Consider the following 22,141-nt stretch of genomic DNA (forward strand, 5'->3'; position numbering starts at 1 on the left):
CAATCTGGATTCCTTTTATTTCTTTTTCTTTTCAAAGTTCTGTGGCTAAGACTTCCAGTACTAAGTTGAATAAAAGTGGTGAAAGTGGGCATCCTTATCTTGTTCCTGACCTTAGAGGAAATGCTTTCAGCTTTTCACTATTGAGTATGATGTTACCTGTGGGTTTGTCATATATGGCCTATATTATGTTGAGATTTGTTCCCTCTACATCCACTTTTTTGAGAGTTTTTATCATAAATGGATGTCGAAAATTGTCAAAAGATTTTTCTATATCTATTGAGATTATCATATGATTTTTATTCTTCAATTTGTTGATGTGGTGTTTCACAGTGATCAATTTGCAGATATTGAACTATCCTTGCATGTCTGGCATAAATTCTGCTTGATCATGGTATATGTTCCTTTTAATGCGTTGTTGAATTCAATTTGCTAATATTTGTTAAGGAATTTGCATCTATGTTCATTAGTGATATTGACCTGCAGTTTTCTTTTTTTGTGATATCTTTGCCTGGTTTCAGTATCAGGGTGATGTTCGCCTTCTGTAATGAGTCTGACTCAGGTCATTTCAAATTCCTGCTTCTGCCCTGGATCTCCAAGCATGTGAAATTTTGTGTGTGCCCTTAAGAGTGGAGTCTCTATTTTCTACAGCCCTCTGTCTCTCATGAAAGTTAGACCCTGGCCTTCCAAGCCAAATGTTCTGGGGGCTCATCTTCCCAGTGCAGGACCCCTGGACTGGGGAGCCCAGTGTGGGGCTTTGACCCCTCACTCTTGAGGGGAACCTCTGCAATTGTAATTATAATCCTGTTTGTGGGTTGCCTATGCAGGGGTATGGATATTGACTATATGACATCTCTGCGCCTCATACCCATTTCATTGTAGTTCCTTTTAAAATTAATATCTTTAATTATACAAGATCTTTTCTGCTAGTCTTCAGGTCATTCTCATTGATAGTTGGTCTGTAAATAGGTGTAATTTAGGTGTGCCCATGAAAATAGGTGAAATTGGGATCTTCCTACTTTGCCATCTTGGGCATGCCCCATAAGAGCTGATTTTTTAAAGACCTTCTGGCAACTTGGAAAATACATATGACACATGCTTAATGCTCAGCAGTTCTTATTCAGGGTGTGCACTGAACATGTAAAAACTGAAAATATAGATTCCCAAGTCCTACCCAAGAAGATTATGCCTAAGTTGGACTGGGTGTGGAAGGGCACTGGATTCTGGAAAAACCCTCCAAGTGTATCTTCTACTTACACCCCATATAAAATTCTGAATTAAATGAAAAAAACCTGGATGTTTTTTAAATTTGATAAAACATTTGATTGCATGTGGACAGGAACAAGGAGGGAAGAGGGCCCTGTATCTGGATGAAGTGGATACATGCTCCCTCCTGCAAGGTACCAACCAAAATAAGAACCATATCTGATGATACTAGGACTGCAAGCAGTATATAAATAATGTATAATTTCATTTAATATAATAATATTTAAAAATATGAGTTGAGTGATATTTTTCTAGCTGTTAGTTTTGCCAAATACCAATGTAGAAATTAGCCTTTTGCAGCTGCAGAGGCAACTGAATTTCCAGCTTGCTTGTATGTGGCTCAGTCCCTCTTTTAACAGCCATAAAATGGCCCGAACATCACTGATCCACAACTCTCAAAATCACCTAAACTGGGCTTCCCTGGTGGCGCAGTGGTTGAGAGTCCGCCTGCCGATGCAGGGGACACGGGTTCGTGACCCGGTCCGGGAAGATCCCACATGCCGCGGAGCGGCTGGGCCCGCAAGCCATGGCCGCTGGGCCTGCGCGTCCGGAGCCTGTGCTCCGCAACGGGAGAGGCCACAACAGTGAGAGGCCTGCATATCGCAAAAAAAAAAAAAAAAAAAAAAAAAAAAAATCACCTAAACTACAGATAATCCAACAGCTTTGGACCATCTGCTGAGGGAGGCAGGCAGCATGGCAGGAAGAGTCTTGCGCTGGAGAGACAAGAGACTCAAGGCCTGGTGTTGACTTGCTGCTAACTCACAAGTGATCTTGGATGAGTCCCTTCACCCTTGCAGATTACTGTAAAATGAGAGGTAAGGGGTCCAAACTTAAACACCTTCAGGGGGCAGGTAATATCAGTGAGTGAAATGGGCCAGGACCAAGACAATGGAGAATAGTGAGGACTGGGGAAAGTTGAGAGTTCATGCCTTTGTAAAGGGATAGCCACTCCTCAGCTCCTGCAGATTGTTTTATCAGGGTTGCTGAGAACAGTTATTAAGGTTGTGCACTGCACAAGGACACTATTTCAGAGGACATGTCATTCATATCATAGATGTAGATATTTTCTGTAGAGGGTTTTGAGGAAAGGATACCTTCTAATTTGCACGAAGGTGTTATATGGACTTTCAGAAGCCCTAGTTACCATGTGGGGATACAGTTCTAATGTTGTCGGATCTGTTATTGTTTTTGAGAAGCTGGAAATATGGCTTTTAATGTGAAATGTCCCTAATTTAAAATTAGGTGGAAACTAATTCCAACACATATTTGACATTGTGTGAGCTAACCAAAACTCTTCTGGGGGTCAGATTCAGGCTGGAAGTTGAAGATCTCTGACCCAGAAGAACTGTAAGTTACTGACATTTCAGAGGCCCTCCTATTCTATGTACCTTGTGTAATTTTGAAGGAATCAGAAATAAATAGTAATTACCTGGGTAAATTACATGGATGTAACAGGAATTATATGGATATAAAAAGTAAAAGTGCATCCTTTGAATGATGGTATGTATAACATTCTCCCTACTTATCATCTGGTTAACTTTAATTCATCCTTTCTTATTACAAATGTTATTTCTCCAGAGAGAGCTTCCTAAGACTTTCACCTAAATTAGGTTCCCCTCTTACACTTTCTTAAAACAGCTTCCTTTACTAAGTGAACTCTTCAGCTTTATATCTTAAGATAGTCACTTGTGTGAATGTTTGCTTACTGTCTGTTTGCTCACCATTTGGTGGAGAGTATGTCTTTGTTAACCGTTGTCTCCCCAGTGGGGCTATTGCTGGTACATATCAGGCACCCAATGTAGATTTATTGAATGATGGATTAGTCTCCACCTCATCAGTAAAACATCCTTTCTTCTTGGTATCTCTGACTGAACTTGCTGCCTGGTGTTTGACTTCTGCATTCCAGAACTTGGAGGACATCTGGTTTCCATTTCTGAGCAGGGTCTCTGGTATGTCCCTCTCCCCGACATAACTCCTGAGCCAGAGAAGAGAGCCAGTTCAAGGCAGTGATGTTCAGGACATCCATGCTTGGTTTGTGGCTAAAACCCACCTAGATGGGGGTTGGAGGACACATAATTCAGGTAACACACACCAAGTATGTTAGAACGTTCACTTCATCTTGGATGCTGGGGTAGAGGGGGAGAGTTTTCAGCCCATAATTAAATTCTGCTCCCTGTACATATTTTGCATTCTTATTTTATTTTATATGAGTAACAAGATCATTATGATGCCAACTAAAAGGCCAGCCCTCCTGCAGATTTACTGAAGAAACCTCGTAGCTTTCCAAGGCAAACTGCATTTTTTGACGTTGAAAATAATTCTTTAAAGATCATCCCCAAGTTCCCAAGACATCAGCTAAAGCAGTTGATTCCATAAAGTAGCTAAACACAGATGAAGCTAATGATTGTGGGAGAAACCGCAGAAGGAGAAGGAAAACCAGAATCACACAGATAACTTGTCAAGGAGCAAAAGAGAAAATGAAAGGCAGGCACAGAGAAAGGAAGGTTAAGAAAGAAAGAGAAGCAAGGAGAGTTCTGGAAGAGGACATGATCAGGGGGAGGGTGTCCGTCCAAAACTCCAGCCCCAGCTGTTTCAGTCTCTGTCCCACGCTCATGTTCAAGTCCAGCTGTAAGTAATCCTCGGTCTGACCATAGGCCGGCCACAGGGGCAGGCCTTCCCCATTAGGATTCCTGGAAGTGAGAGATTTTCAGCCTCAAACACCCGGTGAGATTTTTCATCCTCAAACACCTGGTTACGGAGGATGTTGGGAGGTTCGCTTACCCAATCCGAGCAAAGTTAGCCCAATATCTCATCATGTTCCTGCTCAGCCGTTTCTCTTCCTCTGTAGCTCCTTCTGAAGGAGATAAGCACAAAATCCCGCTCTCATAATGATTCGCCAGAAGCCTAAGGGGCCTCACATTGGATGAATCACTTTCACACCTTTCCTCCCATTTCATCCTTAACAGCCTACCAAGTCACTGCACTCATCGTGTACTTGCAGATACTGACTTGCCTGAGGAATCATGGCCCCAAATGGTGGAGGCTGAACACACATCTTCCCTGACCATCCAACGCTCTTCCTGCCCTTTCCACGGGACTGCAAGTTCCTTGGGGACAGAGACACCTCCCTCTCTCGATCAATCAATCAATTATTGTACTTCTTTATTTGAAAATGTAACACTGCTTAAAGCACAAAATTCAAAATGCAGGAAGTATATCTAATGAAAGTAAGTTTCTCCCTGTCTCTTCCCTCTAGTCACCGAGTTACCAGCCTCAGAGGCAACCATTGTTACCACATTCTTAAGCGTACTTCTGAAGGAGTCTAGACATGCATGAGGGTTTAAGCAGACACTTTTAACACACTTGGTGCTACAGTGGACACACATTATAATCTTTCTCTTTCACTAAAATTGTATCCAGGAGTTAGTTCCACATTGCTGCCTATAAACCTTCCATTTACTGTTCTTTGTTGCTCTATAAATATATAATACATAAATATATATGTGTAAATATATAATTCATGTATCCAGTACTGTATTGATGGGTCTTGACATTTTTTCAATCTTTTGCTCGTAAAAGCAATGTTTTAGTGTGTGTGTGTGTATATTTTTGCACATGTGGAAGTATAATTGCACAAAAAATCCCAGAAGTTGAATTGCTGGGCTAAAAACTACATGCATTTTAAATTTTGATAGAGTTTTCCATTGACATATGAGGTTGTCAATTTTCCCCCACCTGCTCAAATACATTATGTAAAATGTTCTTCCCAACCTTGATCTATGAAAAATGAGTCCTTGGTCAAGGTTAGTTTTTAATCCTCTTTGCTATGAGCGAGGTTGAATGGATTTTTATGTTTAAAAGCCACATGTTTCCCTTTCCATAAACTATTTATATCTGTTACCCAGTTTTTGGCTGGGTTGTGTTTTTCTCATTGATTTTATGAGCTCTTTAGATATCAAGGAATTTAACCCTTTGATACATACATATGTTGTTCATTTTTTCCATTTTTGAGAGTCCATGTGCCCATCACATAGTACAGGTTCAGTGATGGTTACTGAGTAATAATAATAGTAGTATTTCTTAAGCGCTCACCATATTATTTATGAGAATTGTTTCATTTAATCCTTAAGACAACCTAGGAGGTAGTTCTGTTAGTATTGGCATTATAAGATAAGAAAGAATAAATAAAACAATGAACAGACCACACTGCACAGACACACTCTAGAGGAGAGGTTCTGTCCTTTTCATGGAGAGGCTAGCATGAACTGGTTAAGAGCCTACACTGTGCAATTTTTTAACTAAATAGTTTAGTCATAACTCCTGTGTGTAGTTCCTATGGTTTTTAAAATTTTGATAACCTCATCTGATTGGCTTATTATTTTAGGAACTGAACAGGTCATAAATTCAGGAATAAATGAGCTAACCTCACCAGAAACAGTTCACAAGCATTTACATTAGATCACCTGGATCCAGACCACTTTCAGCTGCAATTATGAAAAATGTGGTTCTTGCCTTTGAAAGCCCTGAATGGCAGCCTCACGGGAGGTCTGGGAAGGGCAGGGAGGGTGAGACAAGGTGTCAAAGAGAAGGAAGTAAGTGGGTTTTTTTTTTTTTTCCAAAAAAATCAGATTGCATGAGTGCCCCCAAGTGCCCACCCCTATAGGCTTTAGTCCAGAGAAAAACACTCATCAAGCAAATGTTGGCCCCTCTTTTTCATGGCCCCTTTTTCTAAAACTACGAGTGGAGACATTCTCCAGGGAAAGGTTCTGTCTGTAAACCACCCTGCCAGTCCTCCCAGCCCCTGCATAGTGTTGCAGTTGGTGAGGCTTTGCGCTAACCGTGGAGATTCTCATCTTCTCCCCAACTCATCCCAAGCTCATGTTCCTGCAAGAGCAGGAGCCCCTGAAGCCAGTTTCTTACCAAACATGACAATGTCGCCCTTCAGGAAGGCACCTCCAAAGACAAAGCAGATTTCATCAGTGTGATCAGCTTTGACAAAAGGTGGCTTCTTATCCTTTAAGCACTGGGGCCGATGCTGAAACTCATAGATGTAGACAGGTGCACCAGCATCTGCAGAAAGGTAGGAAGGGTTTGTGGCAGGCATGCATGCAGTGGGCAGTAGGGGCTGGCCCTGCATTTCCGTCCATCTAGTCTGGGATCCACAGACTCGTGGGTGGAACAGCCCAGAGACAATGTGAGGCTAGTGTTTCCTGTTACAGTGGCCCTCATGCCCCTGGAGATAGAACTCACTACCCCTCAGGGCAGCCTGAGAGGGCAACAGTACTACTTCTCAAAAAAAACCCCTTTATACTGATCCGAGATCTACCTCCTTGTGACTTCCTTTGTTTGACCCTGGTTCAACTGTCCGGGGAAAACAGAACAAAACTATTTCCTACTACCAAGATGCTCTGCTGCATCCTATGTTTCTTCACCTCTCTTCTAAAGGTCTTTGCTCTGTAATTTCCCCTCTTTCTCTGCATCATCAGTTTTTCTCTATTGGATCATCACCATCATTAGCAAACATGCTTACAAAGTCTCTCATTAAAGCACACACACGTGTGCACACATATATGCACACACATATGGGCACACACACACAGAAGCACACACAAACATATCAATACATACTCTTGGTCTCAACTTCCCCTCCAGTTACTGGCTTATTTCTCTAAATCCCTTCTAGCAAGCCTTACAGTGAAGTTGCCTTATTATCTCTGCTTCCTTTCCTCTCATTTTCTCTTTTAATAGAAGTATCATGTATGGACAATAAAAAGCACGGATTTTAAGTGTACATTTTGATGAGTTTTTACAAATGCATGCACATTCATGTAAACACCACCCCAAGCAGGATACAGAGCATTTCCATCACCCCAGAAGTTCCCTTGTATCTCCTTCTAGTTACTCTACCAAGAGAAAACCAGTTTTTATTCCTATCACAATTGATTAATTTTGCTTGTTCTTGAACTCTGTATGGAAAAACACAAAATGTACTCTTTTGTATCCGGTTTCTTTTGCTCAGCATAATGCTTTTGAGGTTCATCCATGTTTTGCCTGTATCAATAACTGACTCCTAATCACCAAGTAGTAAGCTACTGCATGAATATACCATAAATTACTTATCCATTCATCTGATGATAGACATTTTGGGTTCTTTCCAATTTTGGGCTATTATGATTAAAGCTGCTGTGGCTATCCATATACAAGTCTTTTCTGTGGTTGAGTAACAGGGTAGGTGTATGTTTATAAGAAACTTACAGTTTTCCAGGGTGATTGTAACCATTTCACATTCCCACCAGAAGTTCTGAACATTCCACATCCTTGGCAATACTTTTTGGTATGTTTGAGTTTCTAATATTAGCCATTTTAGCAGGTGTAAATGGTTGCCTCATTTTGGTTTCACTTTGCATTTCCCTGATGACAATGTCGAGCACCTTTTCATGTGCATTTTGCTTTCATTCATCCTCTTTAGTGAAGTGTCTTTTCAAGCCTTTTACCCATTTGTAATTGGATTATTTGTCTTTTCACTACTGAACTGTAAGAGTTCTTCTATTCTGGATATGAATTTTTTGTCAGGTTTGTATTGTGAATATTTTCTTCCAGTCTGTGGCTTGCTTTTGCATTTTCTTCACAGTAATTTTTAAAAATTCACCAACATAAAAGTCAGCATTTTAACAATTTCAAAGTGTATAATTCAGTGGCTTTTAGTACGTTCAGAATGTTGTGCAACCATCACCACTATCTAGGTCCAGAACATTTTCATCACCTCAGACAGAAACCCAGACCCATTCAAGCAGTCATTCCCTCACTCACCCCTCCCCTTAGCCCTTGGGAATTTTATGGTGCTATAGATTTGCCTACCCTGGACATTTCACATAAATAGAATCACACAACATATAGCCTTCTATAGGTTTCTTCCACTTAGCAGTTTTTCCAAGATTCATCCATATTGTAGCATGTATCAATATTTCACGGCTAAATTATAATCCATTGTATATATATACACCAGCTTTTGTTTATCTATTCACCAACTGATGGACATTTGGGTTGTTACTTCTTTTTGGCTACCATTAATAAGGCTGCTATGAACACTCATGTAAGATTTTTGTTTGACCACTTATCTAAAAAATTTTTTTATTGGAGTATAGTTGCTTAGGAGTGTATTTGCTGGGTTGTTGACACTTCTACGTTTAATTTTTTGAGGAACAGCCGAACTGTTTTCTACAATGGGTGCACCATTTTACATTCCCATCAGCAGTATATGAGTGTTCCAATTTCTCCACATTCTCAACAACACGTTATTTTCTGGATTTGTTGTTGTTGTTTTTTGTTTGTTTGCTTATTGTAGCTACTCTAGTGGATGTGAAGTGGTATCTCGTAGTTATGATTTTCATTTCTTTAATAACAAGTGATGTTGATCACTTTTTCATGTGCTTATTAGCCATTTATGTATCTTCTTTGGAAAACTGTCCATTCAATCCTTTGCCCATTTTTTATTTGAGTTGTTTGGGCTTTTTGTTTGTTTGTTTGTTTACTTGTAAGAGTTCTTTATATATTCTGAATAATAGACCCTTATCAGATATATGATTTGCAAATATTTTCTCCCATTCTGTGGGTTGTCTTTTCACTTTCTTTATATTGTCCTTTAATGCACAGTAATTTTTTATTTTGATAAAGTCCAATTTTTTCTTTTTTGTTTATATTTTTGGTGTTATATCTAAGAATCCATTGCCAAATCTGAGGTCATAGAAATGTACCCTGTTTTCTTCTAAGACGTTTACAGTTTCACCTCTTAGATTTAGGTCTCTGATCCATTTTGAGTTAATTATTTTTTTAACATCTTTATTGGAGTATAATTGCTTTACAATAGTGTGTTAGTTTCTGCTTTATAACAAAGTGAATCAGCTATACATACACATATATCCCCATATCTCCTTCCTCTTGCATCTCCCTCCCACCCTCCCTAACCCACCCCTCTAGATGGTCACAAAGCACTGAGCTGATCTCCCAGTGCTATGCTGCTGCTTCCCACTAGCTATCTATTTTACATTTGGTAGTATATATAAGTCCATGCCACACTCTCACTTTGTCCCAGCTTACCCTTCCCCCTCCCCATGTCCTCAAGTCCATTCTCTATGTCTGTGTCTTTATTCCTGTCCTGCCCCTAGGTTCTTCAGAACCATTTTTTTTTTTTAGATTCCATATATATGTTTTAGCGTACGGTATTTGTTTTTCTCTTTCTGACTTAACTTCACTCTGTATGACAGTCTCTAGGTCCATCCACCTCACTACAAATAACCATTTTGAGTTAATTTTTGATTATGGTGTGAGGGTAGGGTTCGATTTCATTCTTTTGCATGTGTTATTCAGTTGTCCCAGCACAATTTGTTGAAAAGACTATTTTTTCCCCATTGAATAGTCTTGGCAGCCTTGTGTAAATCATTTGACCATAGATATATATAGGTTTATTTCTGGACATTAATCTGTTTGTCTATTCTTATGCCAGTAGCACACCACCTTGATTACCGTTGCCTTGTAGTAAGTGAGTTTTAAAATCAGTAAATATGAGTCTTCCAGCTTTGTTCTTTTTCAAGATTATTTTGGCTATTCTGGGTCCCCTGAAATTCTGTATGAATTTTAGGATCAGCTTGTCCATTTCTGCAAAAAAGGAAGTCAGAATTTTGATAGGAATTGCATTAAATTTGGGAGTATTGCCATCTTAAATCTAAATCTTCCAAACCATTTATTCTTTCATTTCTTTCAGCAATGTTTTATAGTTTTCAGTGCACATATCTTGTACCTCTTTGGTTATATTAAGTAATTTATTCTTTTTGATGCTAATGCTATTCTAAATGAAGTTGTTTTCTTAATTTCATTTTTTGATTGTTCACTGCTAGTGTGTAGAAATAAAACTGACTTTTGTATGCTGATCTTGTATCCTGAAACTTTGTTGAATTTATTAACTCATGTTTTTTTGTGGATTCTTTAGAATTTTCTACACATAATATCATGCCATCTGTGAATAGAGACAGTTTTGCTTCTTTCTTTCCAATTTAGATTCCTTTTAATTTGTCCTCACTAGAACTTGAATAGAAATGGTGGGAGGAAACATCTTTATCTTGTTCCTGATCTTAGGGAAAGATTTCAGTCTTTCACCATTAAGTAAGATATCAGCTGTGGGTTTTTCACATAAGTCCTTTATCAGTTTGAACAAGGTCCTGTGTATTCTTAGTTTGTTGTGTGTCTCCATCATGAATGTGTGTTGAATTTTGTCAAATGCTTTTTCTGCATCTAATAAGATAATTGTGTGTTTTTCCTGTATTCTATTAATAAGGTATATTATATTGATTGATTTTCATATATTGAACCATCCTTATATTCCTGGGATAAATTCCAATTGATTATGGTATACAATCCTTTTAATATGCTAGATTCAGTCGCTAGGACTTTACTGAGGATTTTTGCAACTAGGCTCATATGGGATATTGGTCTATAGTTTTCTTTTCTTGTGATGTCTTTGTCTGGCTTTACTATCAGGGTACTACTGGTCTCATAGGATGAGTTACGAAGTATTCCCTCCTCTTTCACTTTTTTGAAAGGGTTGAGAAGGATTGGTTTTAATTCTTCTTTAAATGTTTGCTAGAATTCAACAGTGAAGACAACTGGTCCTGGGATTTCCTTTGTTGGTAGGTTTTTGCTTACTGATTCAATAATTTCTTTTGTCATAGGTATATTTAGATTTTCTATTTCTTATTGAATTGGTTTTTGTAGTTTTTGTGTTTCTAGGAATTTCTCAATTTCATCTACCTAATTTGTTGCCATACACCTGTTCATAATAATCCTTTTTATTTCTGTAATGTCTGTAGTAATGCACCTACTTTCATTTCTAATTTGAGTCTTCTTTCTTTCTTGGTCAGTCTGATTAAAAGTTTGTCAATTTTGTTGTTTTTCTTTTTTTTCAATAAACACTTTTATTTTATTTTTTTTTATTTTTAGTTTTTTGCGGTACGCGGGCTTCTAACTGCTGTGGCCTCTCCCGTTGTGGAGCACAGGCTCCGGACGCGCAGGCTCAGCGGCCATGGCTCAGGGGCCTAGCTGCTCTGCGGCATGTGGGATCTTCCCGGACCGGGGCACGAACCCGTGTCCCCTGAATCGGCAGGCGGACTCTCAACCACTGCGTCACCAGGGAAGCCCTATTTTTAAAATTAATTAATTTACTTTTATCTTTGGCCGTGTTGGGTCTTCATTGCTGCGTGCAGGCTTTCTCTAGTTGTGGCAGCGAGCGAGGGCTACTCTTCGTTGTGGTGCGTGGGCTTCTCATTGCGGTGGCTTCTCATTGCAGAGCATGGGCTCTAGGTGTGCAGGCTTCAGTAGTTGTGGCACACGGGCTTAGCTGCTCCACGGCACATGGGATCTTCCTGGACCAGGGATAAAACCTGTGTCCCCTGCATTGGCAGGCAGATTCTTAACCACTGCACCACCAGGGAAGTCTCTGTTGTTTTTCAAAGAACCAAATTTTATATTCATCCATTCTCTCTATTGATTTTATACTCTATTTCATTTATCTCTGCTCTAATATTTATTATATTCTTCCTTCTGGTTGGATTTACTTTGCTCTTATTTTTCTAGTTACTTAAGGTGGAAGGTTGGGTTATTGATTTGAGAAAGGGGGATGGAAGAAAGGGAAGAGGAAAGAAAGAAAGAAAGAAAGAAAGGAAGAAAGAAAGAAAGTAGGAAAGAAAGAAGGAAAGAAAGGAAGGAGGGAGGGAGGGAGGGAGGGAGGGAGGAAGGAAGGAAGAAAGAAAGAAAGAAAAAAAGAGATAAAGGGAGAAAGAAAGAAGGAAAGAGAGAAAGCAAGAAGGAAGGAGGGAGGGAAGGAAGGGAGGGAGGGAGGAAGGAAGGAAGGAAGGGAGAAAGGAAAGAAGGGCAGGTTTCAGAAATACACTCACACACCTATGGTCAATTAATCTTTGACAAAGGAGGCAAGAATATGCAATGAAGAAAAGGCAGTCTCTTCAGCAAGTGGCATTGAGAAAGCTGGACAGCCACACGTAGATCAAAGAAGTTAGAACGCACCCTCACACCATACACAAAAATAAACTCAAAATGGCTTAAAGATTTAAATATAACACATGACACCATAAAACTTCTAGAAGACAACATAGGCAAAACATTCTCTGACATAAATCGAAACAATGTTTTCTTAGGTCAGTCTCCCAAGGGAATGGAAATAAAAGCAAAAATAAACGAATGGGACCTAATCAAACTTACAAGCTTTTGTACAGCAAAGGAAACCATAAACAAAACAAGACAACCTACGGACTTGGATAAAATGTTTGCAAATGATGCGACTGACAAGGGCTTAATTTCCAAAATAAACAAACAGTTAATATAACTCAACAACAACAACAACAAAACAAACAACCCAATCCAAAAATGGGCAGAAGACCTAAATAGACATTTCTCCAAAGAAGACATAGGCATGGCCAACAGGCACATGAAAAGATGCTCAGCATCACTAATTATTAGAGAAATGCAAATCAAAACTACAATGGGATACCATTTCACATCGGTCAGAATGGCCATCATTAAAAAGTCTACAAATAACAAATGTTGGAAAGGGTATGGAGAAAAGGGAACCCTCCTACACTGTTGGTGAGAATATAAGTTGGTGCAGCCACTATGGAAAATAGTATGGAATTTCCTCAAAAAACTAAAAATAGGGCTTCCCTGGTGGCACAGTGGTTGAGAGTCCGCCTGCCGATGCAGGGGATGTGGGTTCGTGCCCTGGTCTGGGAGGATCCCACATGCTGCGGAGCGGCTGGGCCCATGAGTCATGGCCACTGAGCCTGCGCGTCTGGAGCCTGTGCTCCACAACGGGAGAGGCCACAACAGTGAGAGGCATGCGTACCGCAAAAAAAAACCAAAAACAAACTAAAAATAAAGTTGGCATATGATCCAGCAATCCCACACCTGGGCTTTTATCTGGACAAAACTATAATTCAAAAAGATACATGCACCCCTATGTTCATAGCAGCACTATTCACAATAGCCAAAACATGGAAACAACCTAAATGTCCATCGACAGATGAATGGATAAACAAGATGTGGGGTGTATATATATATACTACTCAGCCATAAAAAGAATGAAATAATGCCATTTTCAGCAACATGAATGGACCTAGAGATTATCATACTAAGTGAAGAAAGTCAGAAAGAGAAAGACAAATACCATATGAGATTCCACTCATATGTGGTATCTAAAATATGACAACAAATGAACTTATCTATGAAACAAACAGACTCAGACATAGAGAATAGACATGTGGTTGCCAAGCAGGAGGGGGGTGGGGAGGGATGGAGTGGGAGTTTGGGGTTAGCAGATGCAAACTATTATATATAGAATAGATAAACAACAAGGTCCTACTGTATAGCACAGGGAAGTATATTCAATATCCTGTGATAAACCATAATGGAAGAGAATATTAAAAAGAATATATATATACACATATATATATCTGAATCACTTTGCTGTACAGCAGAAATTTGCACAACTTTGTAAATCAACTATACTTCAATTTAAAAAATAAATAAAAATAAAAATTGTTTAAAAAGAAAGAAGGGCAGGTTTGCTTCCCCACGAGTAATCTTCTCTTTCTGATTGCTCCACTACTGCTTAGAGTTAAGATATTTGGGAAGACACTTCCGAAGAGGAAGGAAAGTGGAGTCCAGGCCCCAGAAAATATGGAGGGGTAGAACTTTTCTACATGGTCCTGAAGAAGGTGAAGGAATATAAACAACAAGGACTGATCAACATTCCTGAACTCTGAAAGGCAGGGAAACTGCAAAGGTCAGCATGCAGGGCTATATCCCAGACAGCCTTGGGAACTCCCTCTCAGCAAAGGAACAGAGGGCAGAGCAGGTGGACAGTCAGCAGGCAACAGGGATCCCTGCAGCCACCAGCCTTGCAGGAGGAGCGGTGCTAGGAGACTCAGCTCTGTGATATTGAGCTGTGACCAGCCCAGGGATCACAAAGAACACATCTGCAAGCAAATCCAGGAAGCAATTTCGTATATCAATCAGAGAGTGCTTGTTGTAGAAATATTCATTAGCCACAAAGTATAAATACTGGACAGGGATATGCTGTAAAACATCATGGTTGCAAGAGATCTAGGTCAACAGCAATAGCCAACACACATCAACAACAGTCAAACATTTGCCTTTGCGGGCAAAATTCTGAGTGCTTTACATGCATTGTCTCATTTAATCCACGCAGTGACCCTATGATGCAAGTATCAAAATCAGCCCCATTTGACAGGTGAGGGAACTGAGGTTTAGAGAGGTTAAGTGGTTTGTCCAAAGTGGTGGAACCATGATTCCTTCACAAGTCTATCTGCATCCAAATCTCATTCTCTAATCACAGTATGCACGCCTCTCTGAAATATTTCAGAAACAGCCACCCATGGGCAGATCTGGCTACATTGTTTGTGTGGCCCAGTGCGAAGTGAAAAATGTGAGGTCCTTTTTCAAAAACTCGAAGAATTTCAAGGTAGTGACAACAGAACATTCAACCAAGTATAGGACTCTTCTAAGCATGAGGCCCTTTGAACTACACAGGTTGCACACTCCTGAGGCTGGCCCTGCTCCTGGTACCAGCACTGTCTCCAGACCTTTGCTCTTTGATCTAAGCGAGTTGGTCTCCTGGAGTTACCTCTTCTATGAAAAAAAAATTGTTGTTTATTTATTGTTGTTGTTGTTCAACAATTGTTGTTCAAAGGGTCACACAAGATACAAAAAGAAAAGCATGCTCCCTGGCACAGAGTAGGCCTTCAGTTCTGTCAGTTCCCTCTGAAACCCATTGCCAAGTCCTTTAACAGAGCATCCCATGCTTTTTTGACCTGACACCAGGCTGCCTCCCAGTTTTCAGTCTTTCAGTGTGGCTCCAGCACAAATGCCAGAGGATGGAAGGGAAACATCATAAAGTTTCCAGGTCTGCCACATTGGTGATGTTCTTGGGAGTCTGGTGCTCTGGGGAACACTGGGAAAAGTTACTGCACCTCAACCCCCTAACACTAAGACAGAGGCACAGCCCTTCGCAGGTTTCTTTGGGATTTGGAGGCAGCGTATACCACGCCAGGGAATGCTGCTTGGACACATTCACTGGGTCCTCTGAAGGCCGACTGCTTTTTTTTTTTTTTTTTTTTTTTTTTTTCCGTACGCGGGCCTCTCACTGTTGTGGCCTCTCCCGTTGCGGAGCACAGGCTCCGGATGCGCAGGCTCAGCGGCCACGGCTCACGGGCCCAGCCGCTCCGCGGCACATGGGATCCTCCCAGACCGGGGCACGAACCCGTATCCCCTGCATCGGCAGGCGGACTCTCAACCACTGCGCCACCAGGGAGGCCCAGGCCGACTGCTTTTAATCAGACCCAGAGCAAGTGAGGGCTCTGCAGCAGGTCCAGGTTCTGGTGCAAGTTCCCCTGCGTGGCCCATAGGACCAGCAGACACCTTGGTGCTTGAGGTATCCAAGGGGGGTACATATGCCATGTGGAGCCTCTGGCGAGCCCCAGCTGGGCAGTCACAGTGCAGACCCCTAGGGTTCTGGTGCAAAACTATGGCTTCTGCATGAGAAAACTACTTACCATTTGGAAAGTACTTCCTGCCTTGCTACTGGGAGGAAGAGAGACTGTGTGCCCTTCTGGTCCTCCTGCAGCTTCCCACACAGCCTACTTCCCACCTGCTGGGACCTAGCTCAAGATACCTTCTCCTCTTGAAATGCCCTCCTGCTCAAATGTTCCCCTTTGCTAAGGCCCAGATCAATGCCCTCTTCCTCCATGAGGCCATCTCCAATCCAGCCTGAGAAATTCCTCTGTCCAGCATATTTTAAATATCTGAAACCTTCATCTCAACTCTCATCACCAGACAACCAAGACTCACCAAACATCCCCTCTAAGCCTTAGGACCTGATGGATCCCTTGCCTTAAGTCTGGGCCACTCTGCAGCCACAGGGCTATTTCTAAAGTGGAAGTCAAAGCATGTTTCTCTTTTTCTGTTCCCAGCCCCCAGAATAAACTTTCTATTCATTTCATAGCATGAAACAGCTGCCAGTATCCTCCCCTGCTGCAGCCAGCCTCTTCCACTGATCTTCTTACACTTCTCTGCTCCTAACTGGTCCTCTCAGCGCCTCTGGCTCCCCTCAGTCCTGCTCCTCCATTAACCAGACAAACTTAATTCATCCTCCAAAGCCTTCCTCCCCAAGGAAGTCACCTGCTCCCTCCTGCGGGCACCACAGGGCCTCGAACACATCTCTGCTCTGGTGTGTACAGCACTGTACCAAAGGGCCCGGTCATGTCCGTCCACCGCAACAGTCTCAAAGTCCCTCAAGTGCAGGGGGAGTGCCTGCTTATCACCGCACCCAGTGCCTCGGGAAGTTCTGGGGCATGTGGATGGATAAGAAACATTTGTTCAATAAAAAATGAATGAAATGAATCTGCCTCAAAATACACACTGAATAAATGTTTATGGAAAGAAGAAAGGAAGGAAGGAAAGAAATCCATCTCTATATCCTAGTGTCTAGGATAAATATATCTCTATATCCCTAGTGCAGGGAGTGAGTGAGTAATGGTCCTTGGTATTGCTAGAACCTAGTACAGTGCCTGGCTGGTATGTAGGTATGTAGTGAATATGGGTCCCTAGTCCCAGGTGGTTTTCAGAATTCAGAGCTTTTCCGTTCATAGACAGATAATTCAGTACATATGCTGCATATTATGTGATATGTTTAGGGGTGGGGGGACAGGGCAGCACCCCAGCCCCCACATTAATATGCCCACAGAGAAACATATGGTGGGATAAAGTGAATGAACGTATAGCAACAATAAATACCAATGGCTACGTATCGGTCTAGGTCAATTTTGGCTGCCATGTGAATTACAAGAAACCTTTGGGTTGTCAGTGCGATTTGGATGTTGAGATTGTGGATAAGGGATTGCAGAACTCTGCTAGTAAAGATCTATTAAATGAATGAATGAGGAAGATCTGTACACCCAGAGCTACCCCTGTGTGTGACCCAAGGAGGTCTGTGAAAGGAATGGATCTTGGAGAGTCAGGCTCACTTACCAGGATTGAGTATATCAACTGCAGGGCGAGGGACTTGTTGGAGCCCCCGAGGACCTCAGGAAACTCCTTCTGTGGAAAGAAGCAGGTGCCCCCTCTGTGAGCACAGCAGGTCATCAGAAGGGAAACTGGTCTCCCTGAGGGCCCAGGCACCCGCCTTTCAAAGGGGAGGCTGGCAAGAGCAGGAACCCTTTCAGCCCCCAGGGGTCCACGTGTAAGGAGCAGCCTCAGTGGGTTGGTTGAGCAACGAAGTTTCTTCTCCTCACATTTGATAAGAGGCAGCCATTCCCCGTCATACCTGCAGTCTTGTGGGAGCTGAGTGGCTGCCCTGTGGAAAGGCCATGTTATGGACTGAGTGCGTCCCCTACCAAATTCCTATGTTGAACACCCAGAATGTGACTGTATATGGAGAGAGGGTCTTTAAAGAGGTCTTTAAGCTAAAATGAGGACGGTAGGGTAGGCCCTAATCCAGTCCAATTGATGTCCTTATAAGAAGAGGAAATTTGGACGTGCAGAGACTCCAGGGGTGCGCACGCATAGGAAAGACCTTGTGAGGACACAACAAGAAGGCGGCCACCCACAAGCCAAGGAGGGCGGCCTCAGAGGAAACCAAACCTGCTAGCACCTTGATCTTGGACTTCTAGCCTCTAGAACATTGAGAAAATAAATTTCTGTCATTTAAGCCACTAGTCTGTGTTATTTTGTTATGGCAGCCCTAGGAACCTAATACAGGCCACCACTTGGCTTCAACAGCAAGTTAAAAGAGAGGTTGAAAATCTCAAAACTAGTGGTTTATTTATTGCTCTCTTTCTAAAGACCTTTGTCATTAGAGTCTCAGAAGCCAGCAGTTGGCAGAGGCAGGCAGCTTAGTGAGGCTGCAAACAGGATGGTTAAAAACACAGGGGCTGCTTGGTACAGAGTAAGAGCTACGAGCAATTATTTTTAAAATGACCCTTCCCTAGCCAATATCACAGCTTAAAAACATGAGGGGGTAGAAGTAGTATTCACTTGTCAAATGAATTTCTCTGGTATATTTTCTGCTGAAAATCTTGGGGTAACGAGTCATGACAGATATTTAAACATATCTGTCTTCTCCCAGAGTCACTGAAATAATCCACAAGTACATTTTAACTACAAGAACCCTCTCTGTACGTTCAGGAGCTAGGATTAGTTTTTGGAGATTTCCTATGGTCTCAAACAACCAGCAATGGTCACACAGAATGACAGCACCCATGCAGCCTCTTGTGCATGCAGACCAAGTTCTGGCACCAAGTTCTGGTCTCCCACTTGAATAATTCCAATATCTATCATTTACTTAGCACTTAGACTATATGCCAGGCTACCTGATGTGTACCTGTGAGGTGGGTAATAACATTAGCCCTATTTCCTAGATGAGGGAACAGAGGTTCAGAGAGGTTAGGGGGCTCCCTAAAGGTCACACAGCAGGTAAATAGAGAACTCAGCATTTACAGGCAGAGCCTAAATACACAAAATTTATACACTGCTGTCTCCTCTCTAGCTAAAAGACTTAGGAAAGTCACATTAGCCTCTTTGAGTCTCAGTTTCTTTAGCTGCAAAATGGGGATAATAATGCCTGTTTGCAAGTTGCACAGACAACATGCACTTGGCTTATGGAAGGCACTCAGTCACAGTGGTTATGGTGGCATGGCTATTATCAGTAGCAGCTGCCTTCCTTTTTCTAGCACAGATCCAGAAAGCATTAAAAGACCTAACTTAAGCCACATCCTGTGATTCAGTTGCCTCATTTACAACGAGGGAAAAAATCCCCAACCCTACTTACCCCGAAACATTGCTCTATGTGTCAAATTAATAATTACCAGAATATGCCTTTAACAGCTCAGTGAACTCAGGGTTCTGATTCTGATTCTAGAGTGTCACCAACTAGCCTTGTAACTCGACAAACTTCTGTATTTCATAACCGCACTTTCCCCAGCTTGCAAGGCAGAGGTTGGTCTGCAGAAATGAGCTTTGATATATTAAGAATTGAGCACTCTGCTCTTCTGAGGACAGATGAAAAGCTTATTTTGAATGGGGAGGGTCTTCTCAAACTACAGGGTCAAGAAATCATGGCTCCTACTCAGCATTCAGGCCTCAGCTCAAATGATCCCTCCTCAGAGAAGCCTTTCCCGACCCTTGCTTCCCTCCCTAAAGAAGCCTCCTCTTCCCAGTCTATGTCCTTCATAACACTTAGACTCTCTGAAACCATCTTTTCAATCTTGCATGTCACCCGTCTCTCCCCTTGAGAATGTAAGCTGGCAAAAAGCAGGAACCATGTGACTTGCTCACTGCCGAATGCTGGTTTTTTATGAGTGCAGGGCACATAGTAAATGCTTGGTTCATACTTGTTGAATGAATGAAACAATTCAGTAATTTTGCAACTTGCACTGCCTTAGAGAGCATTCTTGGAAATCAAATACCAGAACCAAGGCTGGACATGAGAGTGTACAGGACTGAAGTTTTCTAAACTTGTATGAATTTCACCTTTGAGGTAGTAGCAGTGCTTATTTGAAACAATCATTTGTAATGTTTTGAACAGAGTTCAAATGGGTCCAATCTTCTCTTATTTTCTTGTACAGTTGTTTCTTTAAACCTATACGAGGAGCAGGGTGGACACTTGCTACGGCTACCCCCAATCCGCAGTTCTCTTCCTTCAGAGAGAGGAGAGATGAGAAGTACACCCAAACTGCGTACTTGGGTGATGGGCTCCAGCCCTCATAACTCTGGGTGAAATCTATGGGCGTACCCAGTGTGAAGCAAACAGCTGCCTCACTGCTGAGGGAGCAGAAGGAGGCGCAGCAGGAATTCTTACCATGGGCAGCAGGAAGCCACACTCGTGGTTATTGACTCCGATGATAGAAGGAACTGGCTTAAATGATTTTTGAGCCAACAGGTCTAAAGGGTCATGAGGAAAGAAAAAGCCATCAACCACTCGAGTGAAAGACTTGGTTTTCTGAAATAAGGAAGAAGAGAAAAATCGGCAGCTGTTTCTCTTCACGAAATCTGCTGTCCCCAAACCCTAGCCTACCTGAGCCAACCCACTATAGCAAAGGGCATTAAGAAGGGAAAAATAAGCCACTCTTGGCCCATCCCAACACATCAGTGCTGCCTGGCCAGCTCTGCCATTCATTTAGGCAAAGGGGCTCAACTTTTCTGGGCCTTAATTTCCTCATCTGCTAAATAGGGATAATAATAGTAATAACCTAAGAAATATAATAGCCCTGCACAACGGTTCTCAGAGCATGGCTCCTGGATCAGCAGCGTCAGCATCGCCTGGGAACTTGTTAGAAATGCAAATTATCATGCCCCATCCCAGACCTGCTGAATACAAAACTCTGGGGGGTGCAGCCCAGCAAACAGCCCTCCAGGGGATTCTGATGCATGCTCAAGTGTGGAACCAGCGGCCAAATGCAATGGGCAGAGTGGTGAGGGGAGGGGATGGCCAGGGTAGTGTGGGTTGGTGTGAGCATCTTCCTGAGGCATCTTCCTCAGCACTGGGCCTTAGATCTGGATGGATATTTCTTGGGTCTTAGGAAGCAACACCTGGCTCTATTCATGATTTCTTTTTAGGTCTCTGTTCTGGGAGTAGGGGTAGAAGGGAGCACACAAAAGAGCTTTCACACTACACTGGGTCAAGAACTTATCACCCATTTCCTGGACCCTAGTAAAACTCACAGCAGATTCTCAATCCATGCCAAATAACTATCTAACAAATGTTATAATCGAACAGGTAAGGATCTCATTCTCTCAAGGACTACCAGAGGGTCTCAAGATTGGAAGATTAGACATAAAAGACCATCCAGTCCAATGAATCATCCAGTGATTGAAATTCGTCAGCAGTCATGTAGACCCTGCTTGCATACCTACAGAGGTGAGTATCTCACTGCCTTCTAAAGGAGCTGGTCCTTTTTCAGACAGCTGAGTTTTTAGAAAGTTCTTGATCATCTCAAGCCAAAATAGCTTCCCAGCTTCCAGCTCTTGATCTGGACTTTAGTTTATAGTGGCCTGTGGAGCAAATGTGGTCTCTCTTTCCAGTGAGATGCCTTCAATGATATAGAGAAACCTTTGTATTTTGTTGGGTCTTATCCAAGCTAAGGAGCACCCTGGCTTATCAATGTCCTTAAATTACCTATAAGGGTTCTATATGCCACATTGCTTTTTTACAGCCGTTATTATGAATCCCCAACTCCCATCTGTCCAAGTCCCAAATCAAAATAAATAAGAGAGTGGTAGGATTTGTCTACCACTCCATTCAAAGGGCAACACTGTCCCCAAACTCTCCCCTCCCTCTTCACCTGGTTGATGCTTGGAGGATTTTGCCCGCAGGCACTGTAGCAGGGCCACAGAGTCTGACACGTTGCAAGCACAAATATCTGCAACCATCTGCAACCATTTCCAGAGAAGGAACAGGTCAGCGCACAGGACTGAAAGCCTCCAGGAAAATGAAAGTTGGAAAATGTCCTCAATCCAGCCCCAGGCTGGTGCTTTATGTATGAAGTCCAGCCTGCTGCCTCTCCCCACCCCCATGTGCCCATAATGGAATGCACACATTGAGGACAGGTTGGCACTGCATCATCCTTACTCTCTTGCCTGACCCTCCTTGTCATCTTTAGCAATCACCAGAGCTGGATCGATCTCAGCTTATCAGCTCTGATCCAGCCCCACCCCAGCCTGGAACATCTGAACATGCCCTGAGCATCCTTTTTCTATCTCTACACCAATTCCATTCATTCTTTGCGGCCCAAGTCCCATC

General features: G+C 42.2%; 1 protein-coding gene across 1 annotated transcript in view; it reads right to left on the reverse strand.

The window, feature by feature from the left end:
- Positions 1–3,721: 3,721 nt before the first annotated feature.
- The window catches only part of CES5A (carboxylesterase 5A), a gene marked incomplete at both ends in the record, with an annotated part of 28,333 nt that continues 9,913 nt past the window's right edge, over positions 3,722–22,141 (reverse strand). Inside the window, 7 exon segments of the mRNA XM_082607725.1 lie at positions 3,722–3,953; positions 4,045–4,117; positions 6,184–6,333; positions 14,256–14,403; positions 17,374–17,442; positions 20,201–20,341; positions 21,655–21,771. Of these exon segments, the coding sequence (XP_082463851.1) occupies positions 3,722–3,953; positions 4,045–4,117; positions 6,184–6,333; positions 14,256–14,403; positions 17,374–17,442; positions 20,201–20,341; positions 21,655–21,771 (930 nt within the window).

This window comes from Mesoplodon mirus, assembly GCF_964341445.2.
Source record: "Mesoplodon mirus genome assembly, chromosome: 19".
Classification (NCBI taxonomy): domain Eukaryota; kingdom Metazoa; phylum Chordata; class Mammalia; order Artiodactyla; family Ziphiidae; genus Mesoplodon; species Mesoplodon mirus.